Source organism: Teleopsis dalmanni, chromosome 2 (genome assembly GCF_002237135.1).
Source record: "Teleopsis dalmanni isolate 2A chromosome 2, ASM223713v2, whole genome shotgun sequence".
In the NCBI taxonomy this organism is placed as follows: domain Eukaryota; kingdom Metazoa; phylum Arthropoda; class Insecta; order Diptera; family Diopsidae; genus Teleopsis; species Teleopsis dalmanni.
In genome coordinates, this window is record NC_051847.1 from 39,076,738 (window position 1) to 39,099,000 (window position 22,263).

The following is a 22,263-nucleotide window of genomic DNA, read 5'->3' on the forward strand; positions in this document are numbered from 1 at the left end:
TTCTATATTTTCAGTAAAGATTAGTAAAAACTTTGAACCATAAAAACGATTCAATTTTAATTATTTTAAGAACGTGTTTGGATGTATCTTATATATGTTAATAGTGAATGCACTAGAAATATTAATATCGGATAACGTTTCTCTGATGAACATAAGCACGCTTTGATATTATTGCTACCAAAATTTAACTATATTCAATATATATACTATGATTTTCTTTTGAAAAAAATTTGTGGTATAGTAAGATACAGAAACTTTTTGAACGAAAGAACTAAATTGACTTTGCAGTTTGTTCAAATTTATAAGTTATTCGGCTGATAGAAATTTTAAAGTGAAGTAAAGTTAGAAATACTATTACAATAATTGGATTTATTAATTGATATAAATTTCTATTTGAAGACAAATTCTAATAAAAAATTAACTTATTTGATTGCTAACCAAAATTAACTGTTGGAAATACCATTTGGAGCTATAGTTGAGGATATTTGGAGGTGAGTTGAGAACCTAAGTTATTCTTATATATATTTGGTAATGACAATATTGTTAAGAACAGGTTTTTGACTATATAGGTATTGTCCAATATGTATTTTTTTTTATTTGGTTAAGCTTTTATAATAATAAGAAATTTAATGTTATAATGATATAATTTTTATTATCCATTTTATCCATTTTTTTTACCATGAATCAATGTTAAATAGTATGCAACTTTTTAAATTAGTATTAAAAAATATATTTTATTGTCACCGATATTTCAATCTTAGTCTATAGTCATCTTCCGGATAGAAATATAATACTGACAGCACAAACTAGATAAAAATAATTAACAAGCAATTCTATGTTAGTAATATTAAGGTAGTGGGTAGTTTAAATACTTTCAATAGTTTGAAACGAAACTTCTCGGGAAGTTTTCGAGTCTACTTCTGGACTTACAACAGTGTATTGCTTCTGATAACAACTGTTCTCTTCAAAGTTATGACAAAAATAGCTTGGCGACTTTCAAGTTTACTATGCAGATAAACATTTTTTACTTACCTTATAGTTGTAAGACCCTATAGCTCTATATTTGTTTAGTAGAATTATATATTGTTTTGGTGCAAAATTTTATGTAATAGAATTATGTATTGTCATAACGGAAGCACTAAATGTCATATATCAAAATAGATTTGATTAAATTTTGTTAGATAGCAATAATTTGAACGTGTTAGTTGTTAGACCCCATAGCTTGATATTTTCTTAATTCTATTTGGTAGATTTATATATTTTTTTTACGCAATCACACGAAGATAGATTTGATTGTATGTCAGAATTTTGTTAGATTGCAATAGGTTAAACGTCCGTCCAATCAGCCATTAATAGACTTGTGTTTCAATTTTAAAATAGTTCAGTTCTAATCATATATGAAAGGGTAAAATTTTGAGGCCTAAAGCCACTTCAAAATATTTTATTTTATTTCGTATTAAATGTTATACAATATACTGGTAACAGGTGGGCTATAAATAATCCGCACTAAGTCTAAAACAGTGCTTTATCACTGAAATTCACTTTTTTGAAAGAATATGCAATACCCTCTCCTTCTACTCAATACGTCGGTTTCAGTCAGTTTAATAAGCTTCCATATTGGTTTGTTATTATTAAATGCCTAACACCTCTACCTTCTAGGGGATATACACCTTAGTTTCATAAACGTCCACATTTATTTGAGACCAACATTTTTCATGTTGTTAAGTCTCTAATACTCTCTCCTCTTCCCTGATATATCTTACATATTGCTTTGAAGGTTTATAATTTTCCGTTTCAGTTAGTTTATGAAACATATAGTAAATTTATAGAGCTGGTACCTATAAATCTTTATGTGTAATTCAATTCTCTTCCCCAGTTTGACGTAGTTCCTTTAACGTTTTCCACACATTTCCAGCTAGGTAAATTTAAATTTATTTGAATTTTGTTTTTGGTAAACATTATTAAGATGAGATTTTCAGAGTTTTGACCAGTAAAATCTATTAGCAGTTATCTTTATAACTCATTGTTAAGAATTAACCACCCTACACGGTGGTCTTTAATACTATCCACTTATTTTCAAGAAACAAGCCTAATGAAATATTTTTGGCCAATAAAATAATTAATTACATTAATAATTAAATATAAATTAATGAAATAAAGGAATAAACATGTCAAAAACAAAATGAAGTATTAGTGCAGTTAGTATTTAACCAGAAGGGATGGGGTTTCTTATACTAGGAAATATGTTTTTTGGCAATGTTTTTACAGTTCTCTAAATAATTGTATTTTGTTAAGTAATATTTATTTATTATTATTTATTAATATTAAAGAATATTTAATTTTTAGTTTAATTAAAAGATCTCAAATATTTGAAACAAGTTTTAAGTCTCTTGTAAAAAGTCTTTAATATTTGAAGTGCTAAATACTTTAAGTTCATTTGGATAGTATTTCACATTATAGCTTAGGTATTTTATCAAATATAAATTGAAATATAAAATAATTATTTTAAGTAAATTTCTCAAATTATTTAACTTGCCAGAATCAAGAATGCCACAAAAATGCTTTGAGTGTTTGCCATAAAATTTTAATCGGAAAATTCTATAAGCTACGACACAAAGAATGGCATGTAAATTAATACAAAAGGATTTCAGAATACTTAAAATTATATTAAATATTTCAGCTTCAATAGTTCACCAATTTCCCTGTAGATAAACTTAAAGTAATTTAAATTTATCATAAGAAAATCGTCTTAATTAGAAATGGCAATTAAAAGCAAAGGGCTTAAAGTACAAAAATCTTAAAGGACTTTACTTCAGCATTTGTAAATGAAGTGATTTAGATTTATACTTGACACGCTGGTTGCACTTGAGAAATTAGTATCTGCAAATAATTTACTACACTTCACTAGCACTAAGCTCTTCTTATAACCAACATTAGTCATTTAATTGAATTCTATATAAAAGAATTTATTTGTGAAATATAATTTATAAAATTATTATTAAATATTTTAATTTAAAACCACAATTTAAGCTCTTCACAATGCTAACGATTCAAGCACTCAACCACAGTACCCAGCACATGCAAAATACCATGATTACTGGGTAATGCGCTCCGGGTACAACTACAACAACAACTACTCAAGTTTAAACATATTTTTTCCTTAAAGTTGTTAGTGCATAACTTCAGGATATTTTCATTGTCCTTGACTTTGGTGTATGAAACTTTTCACGACAACAAACAAGTCGTAGCTGCACTAAAGCATCCTGCCAACCTGTGGAAACCCAGACACGGTATCAATTTATATTTAACCTCAAAGCAAAATTTAACGCATAGTTGAAAGAGATATCAAGTATGAAAGCAAAAAAATATATGAAGAGATTATTGTTTTTTTTTTTTGTTTTTCCATTAATATCATATTTTACACTCTACAGGAAGTTATCCCTAACGCGCTTTCCTTTTTTTGGTAATATTTTTGGTTTTGTATATATATTTAATGGAGTCTTGTGTTATCTTCACGCGGAATCTATCCTGCTGATGCGTATCCTTACATAGTTTTAAGTTATTTAATATATCCTTTACCTTCGTTTTAACAGAAACTTTCATTTTTGTTGTGTGTATTTTATTTGGAAGTGTTGCGTTGATGGAATATATATAATATTCACAATATACACTAGTTACTGCACTTTAGATATTCAAAGTTTATATTTGGAAAGACCAACTAATATATTCTTAAAAAGAAAAATTTAAAAATATACTGAGAAATTTAATCGATATTTCCCTAAGTTTCTATTGAAACTCAATTCTAGAAGGGGTACTTGAGAGATTAAGCACACCTCCGAATTGAATCGATGAGCTAGCGATTTGATTGTCTCTAGTGAAATCTAGAGAAATCGAATTAAGTTTAAAAATCTTAATATTGAAGTGCGTAAATGAGTAAAAAAATAAAAATAAAAAAATATATCATTGATTGATATTACTTACACCGATGTTTTAAAATGGATAGAATTTGCTTTCTGATAATGAAGTAACTTCTTATGACTGGTTACTCTAACAATTTGAAATCGATGGAACTAATTTGCTTAGAATGAAACAAATCTTTACGATTACAATTTCTTTACTAATCACAACAACTGATGTTAGTGGTTGGTTGGTTGGTGGTTTGCAGTGGTCGGCCAACAATTAACCTTCCATTATCCTTCTAGAAGATAATCTTCCTTGAATAGCGATTTATCGCCGTTTTGCTACCACATTTTTTGCAAAAAACCGTAAAATAAAAGGGCACAGACTAAATCCATCCAGTTGTATTTAGAAAACTCAATAGCTCTTTCGTCTCTACGGGGTCTAATAAGCTGACAAATAACTACTTCTCTTTACTTTGAACGTTAGAGTCCTAATGTCCGATTGACAGACAAAATGTTTCATGGTTTTTTTCCTACAGGTTTCTATAATTTCTATAGTGAGGTTTAAATAGAATTCGTAGTTTTTCTCCATAAGTTCCTATGCACCAATGATCGAGAGAACTGTAGTAAGTGTTGTTAGATAATTTTATATTATAAATAAAAATAAAAACTCCATCGAAAAAAAATTTAATTCGATGTGTTAGGATGGAGTGTCCTTGTTATTCTTATACATTACTGGGATACTGTAGCTGAACTGAATGAACAGCTCAACCTTAAAGCGAAAAATTATATATGAGATTGGTCTACAATTTTATTAGTTTTTGATCTGTAAACCCTTTTAAGTACATTTCTAGCTGAAACTCTATTCCGAGACCTATTCACTGTTAGTTTTATATGTATTGAATATGTAGGGAGCATCGAAAAACAAAGTTTCATAATTGATTCCCAAACAAAAAATGTTGGAGATAATTTTAAAAAGTATTTATATATATTAATATTGCTTGATTTCAATTAGCAAAAACGCATATAAATATGTCGAATGTTTCCATAAAATGCTATAGTTCTGTTGTCTTAAGCTTGTAGATTTATCTTAAACTTGTGGATGGACGTTAAATTAAAATAATTATATTATTATAAATTAATATGATAATATTATTATAAATTATTATGATAATATTATTATAAACTACTGTAAATTATTGTATCTCTTTCTCTGCAGTATAGTTTTGAGATATCCGAGTAGTGTATTGTCAATTGAGGATAGTTTGGACAAAAATTTTTTAATTGCATTTTTAGAATCCATTTATTTTGGTCAAAAAAGTTTTAATTACATGTACGTATATGCATACTTCAATGTGCATATATATATATGTATATATATGTAACTATATGCCATAATATGTTTTTTGTTTTTATAATTATTTATTTTTATAATAACAATGTTTTTAATATATTATTATATATTTGTATATTGGTTGTGAAAGATTAAAATTGAAGACATGAATTTTTTAATAAACGCCACAAAGAATATTGTTCGGGATTCTATTTCAAATAACGCTGGCAGGTGTTCCGATTTCCTTCCTAAACGTTCTTTATATACCGACCAGACTCCTGTCTTGTCACATAGAGTGGACCTCTTTCAACGCTTCACTTTTACTAAAGAGGTGGATAATAATGAATGTTTTCATGAAGATGATTTGAATAATTTGTCTGACGAAGGAGGGGTGTCATTTTTACACAAAATTGACTAGTGTTTCTATGAACTACTGCTTTAGTAATTGTTTGGTAAGAAAACGAATAAAGAAATATAATAATAATCTTTTCAGAAGTCCGTCTTTAATCAAGACTAGTATATAAGTGCAAGTGAGACGAAATGAATTTCTTGGAAATTATTTGATAACTAACTTTTGATATTTGTGAAAGATTAAAGATTAAGATTTTTTTGATATTTGAATGGACCACTAATGCAATATATATAAATTCTAATTCGTTTTAAAATTGTATTTGCTATAAACATTAAAATATATTAAGAATAAAAAATAAAAACCTGAAAATATAAAATATACATTTGTATTTTTATTATTTTGAAAAAAGAATATTTCGATTTATGTTTTCTTCAAAATTGTAAAGAAAAATTAAAACTGATACATCAGTTCGCATAGTGAATAATATACTGTTTAGTAGAGAGATATGTTGGAATAATAGGGTTGTACTTATTCAAAAATGAAGAATATTGCAATATCACCATCAATGTATGTGGAACAGATCTACGATCAAGTGTATATTTTTTCAGAGATATGTGAAAATGTTATATACAGATGCTGGCTTCAATAGAAGCCATTACTAGTGATAATGACAGCAAAATCCGTGGGCAAAGTGTACCGCCATAGAATGATCTTTCGAAATGGTGTTCTGACATGAATATTTAATAATATTAAATCGTAGATGGTGGCAAATATATGGGATAGATGATTTATTTTTTTCTATACCCCAACAAAATTTTTAATCCAATAAGTAAACAAATTAACTCAAATCATTTTTTGTCATCAACGCAGTAAAATTATCTGCAAATATAAAATATATGGTTTTATCTCAGCTTGTTTTCTTTTAATTTGAGGTCAGACCTTTGTTTTCACAAAGATTTACATAATTTTCATATTTATTTTTCAATAAAATAAAATTGAATAATGAAATGAAAACTTCAAACACTCTGTCCGCCAGCTAGAAATTGCACAAAGCCAGGCTCTGAGGAGACTTTTCAAAGTATCATGGTACATTTGGACGAATGACATTCTCAGGATTGATCCCATCAAAAAATACATAAAGGATAGAGCCCTGAAATTATTTACGAAAACTGACAGACTTACCAACATCGCGTTATCAAATCTCAGAATGGTTACAGGCTCATCGGGGAGGTAAGCAGAACTGAGGTCAAAGTACCATTGTACATTAGAACGAATGACATTCTCAGGGACCTCAAGATTGATCCAATTAAAAAATACAAAAAAAAGGATAGGGCCCTGAAATTATTTGCGAAAACTGACAGAATTATCAACACCGCGTTATCAAATCTCAGAATGGTAGCAGGCTCCTCGGGGAGGTAAGCAGACTGAGGTCAATTATTGTTTAGTCTGATGAAGTGATAAACAATAATCCAGTTAAGGGTTATGAAGAAATCTCACAGTTAATAGAGATAAAAGTGCTCAAGTGTACTGACTCAACTAGCATCAACATAATAAATAAAATAAAATTAAATAAAATTTAGTAAAATTAAATAAAATTAAAATGAAAAAAAAAAAATTTTGTAAAATAAAATTAAAAAAATAAAAAATAACTAAAATTAAATTATGTTAAACAATAAAAAATAAAATAATATTAAATAAAATAAAATGAGGATTATGGGGAATGCGTAGCTTCTCTATGTGGGTTCCTATATACCAATGACCAGACAAATAAAATAAATAATATAAAATTATATAAAAAAGAATAAGTAAAATTAAAATGAAAATCTTAATATATATTCATTTATATAGTGCTTTTCTACATAAAGAAAATATATTTTAATATTCAAAAGATTAAAGGGTATATATGGTATATATAAATTATAAATAAAATATAAATAATATATATATTTATATATTGTTTTATAAATGACTTTGCATTATTATTATAAATACATTTCGAATGGCGATTTAGAAAGCAAGTTCATTATAATTTATTTCCATTGATTTCATACATATAGAGAAATGTGCTGAATGCATGGGTTGACTAATTTCTCATATCCTAACGATTTAACTATAAAATGTATGATGTTGTATATGCAAACATATATGGAAATATTAATATTACTGCATATGCAATCATAAAGATAAGCCATTCATGCCTCAAACTACAAATTAAAGATGTAATCAACTTGTAATCATTTTAAACTTATTGCTGAAACTTGAGGAAAAAAAAAAGATAGCTCCTTCCTTTATACCAATACTTCTAGGTACGTGCAAATCTAGGAATATGCATGGGGGCAATAACAAATTATTGGAACACACCAACAAATATATGACAGTAACCGTTATGGTGGAAGTAAGCAAGAAGAAAATGGATGAAGTATTCAAAATGCATCTGACCTCAAGAGTTAAACCTGTTCACTCGCGATTGGCATTAAATTCACGGTCATGAAGGCAACAGGAGAATTCGAACATTCACGAAATACCGCTCCTAACCAAAGTTTCTGGTTAATTTCAGTTGCGCCAATTCGAAATCGTTTAAGCCAAGTTCTCCGTTGCCTGCTTAAGTGCTGGAAAAGCGTTGATTTGTATTTATGCCTTGAGGTTAAGCGCGGCGTGTAATCATCTTGTTAGGTAAAAGCATAACACTTCATTGCACGAATTTGTGGCCAAATAGCACTACTGTTTTCCACAATGAAAAATTGGGGCATAAATAATTTTAAAGTGCGATACGTGGAAGGTTGAATCTTTCGTTGGTTTAGCTGATGGCTTGTTAGAATGCAGATAGACAAAACGCTGAATGTTAAATGTTATTGTGGAAAAGAAGATTTTTCAAGAATTTTTTATGAAAATGTTTTGTTTTTCAAAGTTCAAATTCTCTTTAAGGATTTTTCTTTTGAGAATTGAACTTTAAAATTTAAATTAAAGCATTTATGGAAAGGAAATATTCTTATCAATTTCACATTAAGTGTACTTTCTTCACTTTAACCATTAACAAAATTAGTTTAGTTGGATTATTAAGTACATTTACTAAGTGTTATTAAGCAGTTGCTTTTAACTTAGTTAATACGAATATTTATCTTACTTAATGTCAATTTCAGTTGCGTCATTCTATTGTTTTTTGTGTATTGATTATTTTAGTCGTTTCAGTTTATTTATTTTCTGATTCTAATAAAATGCATATTTTGTCAACATGTCTTAAACACAAAACAACACTTCACCAGGAAGGCAAATCTATACGCAGTCTGCACTTCAATGGTAATCATCAATATTGTTCAATCTTTGATTGACTTGAAGAAATTTGCTTTTATTGAAAAGATATGCCACGCGTTTGATAAACGCTCTTGACAACAATGCAACTTAACCAATGAAAAATGAGTTTGTGAACAGATATAGATATGTGACGGATAAATAAAATTTAGTAGCCAGATTTCACTTTAAGAATCTTTAAGAAAGAATTTTATTGATTTTTTATGGTACGCACTTTAAGAAAATGCTCCAACTTCAAAATTTCTAATATTGTGTAACTATTTTTGAATCCATTTTAATTTGAGTATCTATAACAAATGTGGAAGATACGAGTACGAGTAGATAAGCTACTTTCTGCTAGAAGTACTATTTGAGATATACTCATCAATAGCGAAATCTACATTACACATTTGCGTTAGTGAAGGACGAATAATAAACAATGTTCGAGGCATATGCCTGTCAATGGTGATATCTATGTAACAGAGCTACGTTAGTAATAATAATAAAATATGTTCTTAGAATATATTCAGCATAACTGGTTTCTATATCACAACCCTATGTAAGAAAAAGAATGACAAAAAACAAAAAGTTTTAACGATATAATCATAGATGGTAAAGTCTTAATTATAAACCTATATTTCAGAGAGCATATCAATAGTGATATCTATATTAAAATCCCATATTAAAAACAGAAAAGCCATACCACAATACCTTCAATAATACCTTCTTGATATCTGTATTATAAGTCTATACAATAGAAAAGATATTAATAGTGGTATAGATAGTCCATATTTTATTCATACAGATATGATTAATAAATAACGTTTTTCCATACAATTATCGTTAGCGACATCTATGTGTAAATTATAAAAGATACAAGGAATAAAAATGAACAGTATTTCAAAGACATTAATAGTAAAATCTATATTGTAAGCCGATTAAATAGAAAATATATTAAATATATTAATTATTTAAAGTATTAAAATACGATATAATAAAGAGAATTGTGATTTCAGTATGAATTATGAGTTAAAGGAATTGGTAGCAGTTGGCACAATCACTCTTTTCTTTGGGTACGCTTTATAGGCCTCACTTTGAAAAAACCTGGTAACGTCTGTTATTTCTATTGTAGCACCTCTTTATGTTTAAAGTGTGGCGTAATCTATATCAGTAACTCTTTCCTCAATCACTTGAGCATTCCTAAGCTCAGCTAAATAACTGTTGGAATAACCATATATTCAATTTTATTTTACTTTTCTTTATTTGACAGTTTAGATATCATATAGATATATGTACTTAGTGATGATTTAGAAGCATCTCAAAATTTTTAATATTTTTATTTTTACAGTTCATTACATCACAGATAAAATGTTAATACATAATACGTCCTCATCTCTTAAATGTCATCATTGTTAACCCCCTTTTTGCAATCTCACTGGATAATAAAGATACTTGCTTCTAAAAGTACTAATCAAAAGCGTGAGTATGATAAGAATTTGTGCCAAAGAGATGGTTTTGGACTCAAATTTAATCAATAATACCATAAAAATATTACACCACAAGTAAGCATGAAGAATTAGTAATGCACTTCGATATAAAACATTGCTTGCTCTTTATACAGTGAAATTCTAGATGAAGTGTTCGAGGTAAGATATTTGAATAAACTCTACACACCTCTCATCCTACGTAAGGAATGGTAGCTTTCAATACAAGATTAAGTTATTCTTATCACTAATTTTTATTCAACGAATAAAAAAGAAATATTGCGACCAAAAACAAAAAAAAATAGACCGTTAAAGTCCATATCTAAATTATGCAATAATTAATAAATGGAAATAGAGAGATAGCATAGTTTTCTTGAAAGCGATGTCTACTTTAAAGGCGCCTACAGAAAATACATGAATGCAAAGAACTGAAACAGTTGTACTGCTTTCGATCGGGTCTACTACATCGGGTCTACTTCGATCTGTTGATTATTTTGCATTTTATTTAATCTTTTTATTTTTTTCTATATTAAATTACTTTCTATATCTTTGACTAGAACTATAAGTAAAGCGACTTCATTGTCTACATGTTTGCCAAGTAGAGATATTCAAACTGGTCTTGTCGGATCCCCATAGGTTGATTTGGAAGATCAACTAATGTCCCAATGATAATACATGCAGATAACTGCGATTACTTTACAACCTCCTCATAAGTGTTTTTGAGGGCTTCATAATAATGTCTCCGATGAAAAGTGTTGATAGCATGAGCGTCTTTACCTTAACCTTGAAAACTGAATATATTAAAATTTATAAGAAATGTAGGTCTGTCGCTCAGTTTTTATATTATATTTATATTTCTGCCTATTTATTATTATTATAAATATTATCATATTTTGTATTTTATATTTAACTACAATTAATTTGTTATATTTTCGCTTAGTGTTTTTAATATATTTTGTATTTACAAATGCAAATATCACATTTCAAAGGTTTATGGAAGTAGTTAGTAAAAGTTGCTATAACTTAAGGAATATTTTATATCTCAAAAAAATTGAACATCACTAGAGTAAAAAATTAGAACTAAGTTCATATTGTTAGTGATGCCGATTTAATTTTTTCTGTACTGGTTTTCCTATATTCCTCCATTTATAGTTCCAATTTGATAGGGAACACGATGTTACTCTAATCTAAATGCAATTAAAGTGAAACTTATTGATGAGCTGCATATAGTACGAGTATAAGCTTATGTCAGAATGTACCGTGCCAGGAATATTCAATTCCATCAGTAAGTTTTTCGCAAGAACTTTCTCTCTTTTCTAGCATTTGATTTCATTTTTAAAAGTATATGTATATGTTTTCTTCGTTTTTTAGCACTCAGCATGTTGACAGTTTTAAATTGATGAAAAAGGTGTTGTAAGCTCCCCCGAAGTCTCTGTGTCACCGCCATGGGTGGTGGCACTGTTGGTAACTTTGTGCTACTTTTTAACGTCTCGTTTTGATTTCCATTATCCTTCATGTTCACTACTTGGCAAAGGATTTATATACATTTATTTGCTACATTTCTATTATTATTTCATTTTTTTTTGTTTTTTTTTTAAACAATACTCCTTTTTGTTTTTTTTGTTGCTTTTATTTTGTACAATTTTAAAAGTTTTACATCATCTAATCTCAGTCGTCTCACAGCTTGACGAAAACTTTCTACACGTTGATCTTCAACAATACTTTAAGATAAATGAAAACCAATGTAAAAGTTGGGAAATTGACTAAGCATAACAATGGGTTACAAAAGGACAGCCCACATCTGCCTCGACATTGGCAACAGTAACGGCATGGCCAGCAAATGGAAAAGAAAACTTTGTGGTGTCAGAATCTGTTTGGAAAATCAGCTTGTAGTCTTGTTGAGTGCGGCGGATATTTATTTTTGTGCCACATTCAAGCATATTTATTGCATCAAGTGACGACATGGAAAACTAATGATTCGTATGCTTGTTGGTTGTTCTGTCTAATTTACTTTACGAACGCAGCGTCTTAAGTACTATGACTTATATATATAAAATACATAAAATAAAAAATGATTCAACAGTAGTTTCTTAATGAAATCAGGTCAGAACAGTGCAACCTGCAGTGCATTAAGCAATGATTTTGTTAAACAGTAGCTGTAACAGTAGTTGTAGTTTTGAAGTCCTTGACCAAATGTTTTTTAAAGAAATTAAAATATAGAAAAAGGACGAAATATTCACTTATCCGAAACCGTTTTAAATAACTAAGAATACTTCACTTCATGAAAATTTTTCATTCAAAAAAAGCACTTGGAACGAAGTACTAATGATAGCTCAACTTCAACTACTCGTAAAATATTATATTAAAATCAATATTTTAAATGAAAAGAACAAAAGTTCTTTACGTACGGATTTAAGTAAATTTTATGCTCAATTTGATCAAAATAATAAATCATGTTGACTTCGCGTCGTGACGACAACTCGGCGTGGAGGAAAATCAAATCAAGATTTCTGCTCTCTACCAAAAGGACAGCAACGCTAATATAAGAGAAAAATGGAATAAAATATGGAAAAATTAATAGTTACGGTGGTGGCAACTTGTCCTGTTTGTTGGCCAAAATCATCAATCGTAAGAAAGGAAGCCAAAAATAAATGAAAAACTTCAATTGCACGGAAAAAAACTTAAATAAATGAAAAATTTTATGGAAAGGACTGAATTCGTGTCGTGAAAACAGTTGTGTTGGTGAGGTTTGAAATATTGTAGAACAAATATCAGAACTTTTTATTTTGGCAACTAAAACTGCTAAGAATAAGAAAAAAATGTAAATTTTAGTTTAATTTATTTATGCAGATTTTAAATATTTTTTGAAGCATGGAACTTAACAGTGATACCACAAAAATTTATTTAGAAATATATCTCTACAATGGTTAGTGGGCCGACAACTTCGAAAAACTCTTCGAATACAACATATCTTTTATTCTTTATTTGAGGACAAGATTTTTGGAACTTTCTAGGACCTAAGTTGAAAATTCCTAAAAACTATGCTGTTAAGTTAAAGAAGCGGTACACATCACTTAATTCAGCTCTGATATATTCAGCTTACTATTCTTTATAGATGCCATTCCAACCAATTATTGGTTCCCATGGTAAGCAGGTCCCAATTTAAATAGATTGTTCACGTCAATAGCAAGAAGCAACGCAGAAATGCTAGAGTGGGGTTTAAAATATGGTCTCAGGAATCCATGTGACTACTAGAAGTAGGCTACTGCTTATAATTTTGACGACTCTCCAAAGCTTTCTTATAAAGGACACTGATTTATCTATAAGTAAATTATGAATCTGTGACAAAATGAGTTGGTAGCAGTTAGCACCTTTACTTCTACTTCTGTATACGTCTTATTTGATATCCACTAGGAAAACCTGAGAATCAATTCATTTTAATTTTTATTGTAGTATTTGTTTTTCTTTGAAATATCAAGGAATGTATAAAGACTGATTTTTTTTTCGTAATTTGTATTTTTCGGGGGTGTTTTACGATATTTTGGAATGATCATGTATTTTACTAAATAATTTAGCTGGTATAACCTGCATGGTAGACAATCATGCTAGTTAGAACATTCTGTTTTTATGTTTCTCTAACGATTTGTTTATAGTTCTTTTATTATACAATCCTATTGGATTAATAGTACCATAAATAAATTAATCATTTATAAAAGAAGGAACATTTTATAATTATGGGTTTCTGGGTACAGAAGCGAGGAAAATAATGCTCAATATTTTCACTAATCGTGTAGAAGAATATTTTTCACAACGACATCAAAATATTACAATAAATATCTGGGTCGTCCAGATTTTTGCTGAAAGTTTTTATATAAAAACTTATACCTTTAAAGGTCAATGTCACAGGAATTAAGCGAGTTGAAAAAATATAAGTATATTAATTGATATTAAATATTATTGTATTAGAAAAGTTTCGAACAGTGAGCTACAACAACAAAAATTATCTTTATATTATTTTAATTAATTGAATTTTTGGCTGACCATACAGATGTTTCGAGTATAGCCAAATACCCATCATCAGTGGTCTTGGAATAATTTCTCGTATTTAATTAAACGTAAATAATTTTTTGGGACTGCAAGTACCAGGGATTAAACTCATGCCCTGTCAAATTTGAAGCTTAGAGTCAGCGTTCATTCTCCAACTGACCGAAAGTCGTATTTGACTTGTAGGTTCGCACTTTTTTCTGGAGTTTTGTTAATTTTCTGTGAAAGTTTAATAACAAATTTATTTCCTGTGAATAATTTAATTATTTAATTATATTTTTATAATCAAGTATCCGTATATGAAGTATTAGTGCAAAATACATAAAATGGCATAAAATATACAAAATTATTTACAATTTTTGTATGCTACAGTTACATATTTACATCTGTAGATTATAATTACAATTTATGAAAGGGTTAGCATAGATAAAAGTAAAAATATAAAAAAAGTTTTAATTGAAAAAAAGGGGTAAAATATAATATCAAAGGGAAAATTCAACAAGCCTAAAGAGAAAAGTATTTGAAAAATGTATTTAAATGTTTTATTTTTGATAAAATATAAATAAATTTAAGTTCTTTTTAACAAATGCTTTAAAAGTAATTTAACTTTTTGATACAAAATGAAATAGTAAGGTAGTTTCATATCTTGTATTTGCCACTACGAGAGGTAGGATGATACCTGAACGCCAGAATGCTACATTACGATGTTTAAGCTATTATTTAATTAATTCATATTTATTAAAGAATACATAAAAATTAAAATTCCTTCAAAACTTTAACAAAAATAATATAAAAATAATTTCATTTTTAAAAAATTTCGCATCAGCAAAAAATTTTATCATATTTGCACGGTGAATGACTCCAAAATACACAGAGGCACGCACATAAACAGTTCAACATTAAACATAACTTTGAAACTCCTGTTAAATAAAATGCAAACAACAGCAACAACAATAAACAACACCAACCTGCAGCAACTTGCAACAGCAGCAGCAACGCTACGAGCAGCAGTAGCAGCAACAATTCATAACAACAGACAACTTCGTATTCTCGATTCGCAGCATAAAGTTGTATTGACGCGCCTACAGAACGTAACAAACAGCATTAAGCATTGAGCATAAAGTGAGGCCAACATGGCAATGCGCCTAGTAGTATGCAATGCGCCTAACTGTATGCAATGGAATGCGCCTTCAAGCATAAAAGGCATTGACATTGTAAAATGGTAAATTAAAGCCGAGCGCAACACTCATACACAAAGCGGTGAAAATAAAACAAATGAAATGTAATAAAAATGAAAGCAAAAATAAATAAAAATAAATAAAAATAAATAAAAAATAAATAAAGATTGAAATATAAAACAAATAGAGGAGAAATAAAGAAGGGAAAGCTTTAATGTTGACTGGCCTCTGCGGTGAAGGGAATTATAATTGCACAAATGTATGTAACGTAGGATAGACAACTGGCCCTACATCCATCCTAGGGTAAACGTAATACCACGTTACGTTGAAATGTTGTTTCGTCTGCAAAAGGGTAACGTGTTGTGCTTATCTTCAGGGTAGTCCTTCCATAAAGGTGAATTTGTTTCTGTTGTTGCTGTTACTTTTGCTACAAAATATAATCTCATGTTTGATTTTTTTGGTTGGGAAACTGTTTGCCAAAATTGCATTTCTCTTGGTGTATAAGCATATATCTGCTAAGTTAAGTTGACTTCAACTGGTACATACGAATCCTTATTTATTTTTATATGGTTCATAAATGCTTCGTGTTTTTTTTTTTGGTTTTATTTTCATGTTTGTTTATGTTAATATTGCTGAGTTCAGCATATATTTTCATTTCCACTTGAATCTACAATTATAAAAAAACAAACTCCCTACGTTTGTTATTTGGCCTTTGTTTATTCCACGTGGTTACGGAATAATAATATCAATGGTTGGGTTGACAAATGAAGCATTCCAATAATAACAAATTGTGCAAAATTTCATAAACAAAATATATACAAAAGCATTTGAATAACACAGCTAAACAAACTTGAGCAATCCAAAATTTTATTATAAAAAAGTTATCTAAATGTTGAATTGAGCATTAGAGTTTCATTACAAATATTATGTGGAACGAACAGTGATGAAATAATATCATTACATATAGATAAACATGAGATGAAGGAAGGTCATGAGTTTTTTAATTAGTAGAATAACGTTTTCTGATTTGAGTATTTTTATATATATGAATGTAGGTTCTAGACCTTAAGTTTATTTTAATAGTTAATTTTAAACTAATTTTAATAGTTAATTTTAAACTAATTTTAATAGTTAATTTTAAACTAATTTTAATAGTTAATTTCAAACTAATTTTAACACGCACGCACGAATATGCTTCTTTCCTCTACGAGCTGCTCACTCTCACTACTCCTTTTTACTTCCACTCACACCTCAAAGCAACGGAGTTGCCCTGCGCTCTTTTCTTATGACAGCGACGTAACTCTACTACTTTTAATTACTTTTGCGCCGCTGTCATACCTACTTTCCTACATTCGGCTATCCTGACATGTCATCCGTCCCGGATGACCCCTTAAACGCTTTCATATGTTCTGCTACTGTTTCACATTTCTTTGATCCTTCGCCATTTCCGACTCTCTCAACTACATATCTACCTCGTCTTTTCTTTTCTACTATTCGATACGGTCCTAAATATTTCTGTTTTAATTTGAGTCCTGTTCCGTATTGGGTACGTTTGATGACAACTAAATCGTCTATTTCATAATTAACTTCTTCTTTCCTACCCTTGTTATATGTATTCCTGTTTTCTTCAGCTATTTTCTGTAAATTTTCTTTTGCTTGTTCACGCATTTCATTTCTTCCCTCAAATAACTCTTCCATTACACATTCTGTGATTAACGACCCTAATGCAACATTAGTTTTTATGCGCATCTCCACCCCTGTCAAAATTTTAAATGGAGAATACTGAGTACTCCGAGCTGGAGTGCTATTGATAGCTTGTTGTACCCTTTCTACGTGTTTGTACCAACTTTCTGGCGAGTTCACACATAATTTACTGAGCATTGTAATAACTGTTCTATGTATTCTTTCTACCTGGCCGTTTCCCCGCGGAACGCCTGTGGCTATTAATAGGTGTTTGATCCCTTCGTTCATACAATACTCTTTGAACCTGCTTGCTGTGAACGCAGTGCCTCGGTCACTGATAATCACAGCAGGATTTCCGAAAACCATCGATTGTTTATTTAATCTTTCGATTACCTCTTCTACTCCTACACTTTTAGTGGGGTATAACCACACAAACTTGGAAAATGAGTCTACTACTGTCAAAATATAGTTGTATTTTTTTTTAGTCTGATCCAACGGTCCTACATGATCGATATGATACGTTTCCAATGGTCTATTACCTTTATCTATAGGATTAAGAAATCCCTCTTTTTTTCCTGATTTACTGTTCACTACTAAACATTCGATAAACCCTCTTACTACTTTGTCTACTTTTGGACTTATATTTGATATGTAATAATTTTTTTCAACAATGTCTTGAGTTTTCTTTGACCCAAAGTGGCCCTGACGATGAGCGATCTCAATTATTTCGTTTTCCATAGAGGAAGGAATAACCATCCGTTCTTTAACATTATCTTTGAATAATATATCGTGTTTTAAGTAAAAATCGCCATAATTTTGAGTTTCCAAAATTTTTCGCACAGCTTTCGTCCAGTCATCGCTTAATTGCGCATTTTTTATTCTATGGCACAACGAATCTTCCAGCAACAGACAATAAACACGGCTTAGTGCATCGACATGTTTCATGTTAGTGCCCATTCTATGCTCTATTTCGTAATCAAAATCTTGCAAGAATAGAGCCCATCTTGCTACTCTAGTAGGTACATCATCTTTTTTCAATGTACACGCGAAGGCCTTACAATCGGTAACGATTTTAAATTTGATGCCAAGCAGAAAGTATCTCCACTTTTTTAAACTTTCTATAATTGCTAATACCTCCAGTTCATATGAATGATATCTTCGTTCCGTTGATGAGGTTTTCCGACTTAGAAATTCAACAGGATGTAACTGGGCATTTTCACCCCACTGCAGCAAAATAGCCCCATATCCATCGCTACATGCGTCCGTATGTACTTCTGTTTTTGCTTTTGGATCAAATAACTTAAGTATCGGAGCGGAAATTAAAGCTGTTTTCAATTGCTGAGCAGCCAATTTTTGCTCGTCTTTTATCTCGAATTTTACGTTTTTTCGTAACAAATCACTTAATGGTTTGGCAATTACAGCATAATTATACACAAATTTTCTAAAATATGATGTTAATCCCAAAAATCGTTGAATTTCTTTGTTATCTCTTGGCATTGGGAAATTTCTAACAGCTTTTAGCTTTTCCTCATTTGGTTTTATGCTCGAGTTTTCAATGATAAAACCTAAAAAGTTAACCTTCTTCTTTAAAATCTGACACTTCTCCCATTTAATGTTTAACCCGAAATTTTGAGCAACCTCCAACACTTCTACTAATCGTCTCATTCCTTCTTCTTCATTTTGGGATGGTATTATGATGTCGTCCATGTATACCATTGCTACACCTTTCTTTATTAATTCTCTCAACACCGCGTAAACGTATCGTGTGAACACCGCTGGAGAGTTTTTAATTCCAAATGGAGCAAATAAAAATTAATACTGTCCGCCATGCGTCACAAATGCCGTAAATTTTCGACTATCTTCTTCAATAGGCACATGAAAAAATCCATTTCGTAAATCCAATGTGCTATATACAACAGCCGACTGTAACTTTTGCAGAATATCATCTATTAGTGGCATAGGAAAGTTATCTCTAATTATTTTCGAATTTAGCTTTCTATAGTCACAGCACAACCTCTTGGAGCCATCTTTTTTCGCTACTAGAACCACCGGCGAGGCATATTCTGACATGCTTTCTTTAATAATACCCTCCTTTAGCCATTCACGTATCTGAGATTCTACAGTCTGCTGATCCGCTAGTGGTAACCTTCTTGGCCTATGAAATACCGGCACTTCATCAGTTAAAATCAATTTCATTGTTACTGGGGAGTTATTAATCTTCTTGTTCGGCTTGTAATGCTTTATAACATTTATTACCTCCTCTTTTCTTTCCTTTGGTAAATGATTCAACTGGCTTTGAACCACTACCTCCGGTTCATCCCGCTCCATTGTCACACAAATGTTATAGAGATTCCTAACTTCATTTTCACATTCTCTTACATTTTCCTTATTAAAGTCGATATGTTTTTCCTGAGACTTTCGCAAAAACTTTACATCATCTGAGGAGATCAAAATGTCAACTATTTCTAGGATATCGCTTCCTATTATGGCATCATATTGGACATCATCATCGTTTAACACATGAAGATTCAAACTGGTTTGGATACCATCTAAATCGACTAATGTTATGAAGCTACCTAATGTTTTAATCTCTTTTCCTCCTATACCCGTCAATGTTTTTCTCCTAGCTTCCAACACAATGTTTCCTAACCGCAAACAAGTGGAGTGTCTGATGATGCAGACATCGCTACCCGTATCGATTAGAGCACGTACCTTCTTCCCATTTATTCCTAAATCTTTCAAAACTCTATTAGTTCCATTTCGACGCACATCATTAATAGTTTCTATAACGAGAGAATTGTTTTTGTTTCTATTTCCTACTACCTTTTCTGGACGTTTACATTCGAATGCTTTGTGCCCTACCTCTTGACATCTAAAGCATTTATAATCTTTGATTTTGCAACTATTAGCAATATGATCCTTACCTCCACACCTATAACAACGCTTTCCATCTTTTCTATCCTCTCTTTCTATTTTTATGTCTTGTACCCCAGTATGTTCTGTTTGAAATTTCCCTCCTGTAGTGTTTAATGACGAGTATGTGTTTCTCCTGATCTTTTCGTAAATACTTAGCTTACTCTTTAAATCATTCATGCTCGTTGCCTGGTATAATATGGTTTTGTTTGCTCTACTGTCTGGAATTCCTTCTATAAAATAGTCTATTATGCTCATTTCATCTAACTGAATTTGATTTGCTATTTCAATAATACTATACAAATATTCTCTTAATGATTCAGTTGGTTTTTTCTTTCGTCCCTTTAACATGGCATGAACCTCATTCATTGTTAAATTTACTGTGAATTCTGCAATTAATGCTTTTTTGAGCGACACCCAATCCTTTACCTCTAACTGGCTTCTGACAAACAATTTGGCTGCGCCCTTGAGTAGCTGCTTAGCATAGATAAATTTTTGTTGATCGTTCCAGTTTACGCTAATAGCCATTTCTTCTAATTGTTCTACCCAAATCTTAACACTTGGTTGACCCACCCCTGCAAATGTAGTGAGAGATTCTTCCACATCACGAAGCGTAAACAGTGAACGTTCTTGTATCGTTTTAACAGTTGCCATTTTGTCAAACTGTATTTCTTTGTCTTCTACATTTTCGCGCGTTTCTAATTGATAATGATCAATTAATCTTTCTCTCAATTCTTGCTTTTTGCCTTCCGTATTTAAATTTAATCTTCTAAGCTCCCCTCTTAACCCTTCTATACTCAGCGCAATGATACTGTTAATATTCATGGTGCCAGCGTTATTACAATCTTTTCAAAAAAAATTAAAATTATGACTAAAAAGTAAATAAGTTTAAAAAAATAATATATAAATTACAAGCTAAAAAATTAAAACGTATCAATTTCAATACGCAATCAAATAAAACAAAATGTGTACTTAAACAAAATATAAAAATTTCTGCCAGTCTCCACTGCACCGCCAGTACCCGCTACGCATCACCTTCGTCACTCGCCAACTTCGTCAGAACAGCTTTTGCGTTGTTTGTTTTACCACCTCAGTGACTGCATTCACCTCTGTATGTACTGCGTTTACTACTACGTTTAACAAAGCACATGTACTCACACACACAGCTTGCTAACAACTTCGATCACCACGCCGACGCCAACTAATAACAGCAATTCTTCTTTTTTTTCTTTTCCTTTTAATTTGTGTATTTCACAATATGCAGCTCGCTTAGAACGGATCAAACATAATTTTGTTTAACTCCACAGTTATTTTAGTTAGTTTTTAATTGTTATGTTTGTCGCTTTTAGTTTAACTTTATTCAAATTTTTTATTTATTAATTTATGTCACATATTTGCTTTTAATAACTTCAGTGTAAATAACAATTTTCAATCATTCAAAGTTTAAAAATTTCGATGTTTCTTAAATCACACCTTTTGCATTTTTTTTTATAAACTCGTTCATATATTAAATTTACACATATGCATTACATAAACACCATTTTTTTTTATTTGACTCTTAGGTTGAGCCCCCAAAGTTTGTAGGTTCTAGACCTTAAGTTTATTTTAATAGTTAATTTTAAACTAATTTTAATAGTTAATTTTAAACTAATTTTAATAGTTAATTTTAAACTAATTTTAATAGTTATTTTTAAACTAATTTTAATAGTTATTTTTTCAACTAATTTTAACACGCACGCACGAATATACTTCTTTCCTCTACGAGCTGCTCACTCCAACTAACTCCTTTTTACTTCCACTCACACCTCAAAGCAACGGAGTTGCCCTGCGCTCTTTTCTTATGACAGCGACGTAACTCTACTACTTTTAATTACTTTTGCGCCGCTGTCATACCTACTTTCCTACATATATATATATATATATATATTTATATATATACATACGGCCTTATTCATAAAGATTTCTTAAAATGCTTTTTAAGTACATTTTAGTTAAAATGTATTTTAACTTTATAATAGCCTTATAATGCACACTATTCATAAACGTATTATAAACCTTTGATGACTATAATACAAATGTTAATAACATT

General features: G+C 30.1%; 1 protein-coding gene and 1 long non-coding RNA gene across 2 annotated transcripts; one reads left to right on the plus strand and one right to left on the minus strand.

Annotated features, from left to right (window-relative positions):
- The first annotated feature begins 229 nt into the window (after nt 1–229).
- Nucleotides 230–5,855, plus strand: LOC119683737. The gene is made up of 3 exons (XR_005252687.1): nt 230–336; nt 400–491; nt 5,384–5,855. It is a non-coding gene; the product is annotated as an uncharacterized LOC119683737 (long non-coding RNA).
- A 13,218-nt stretch (nt 5,856–19,073) lies between these two features.
- LOC119674354 lies at nt 19,074–20,999 on the minus strand. The gene has a single exon (XM_038085491.1). The coding sequence runs from the start codon at nt 20,997–20,999 to the stop codon at nt 19,074–19,076; it is 1,926 nt and encodes a 641-aa protein (XP_037941419.1).
- Between the last annotated feature and the right edge of the window lie 1,264 nt (nt 21,000–22,263).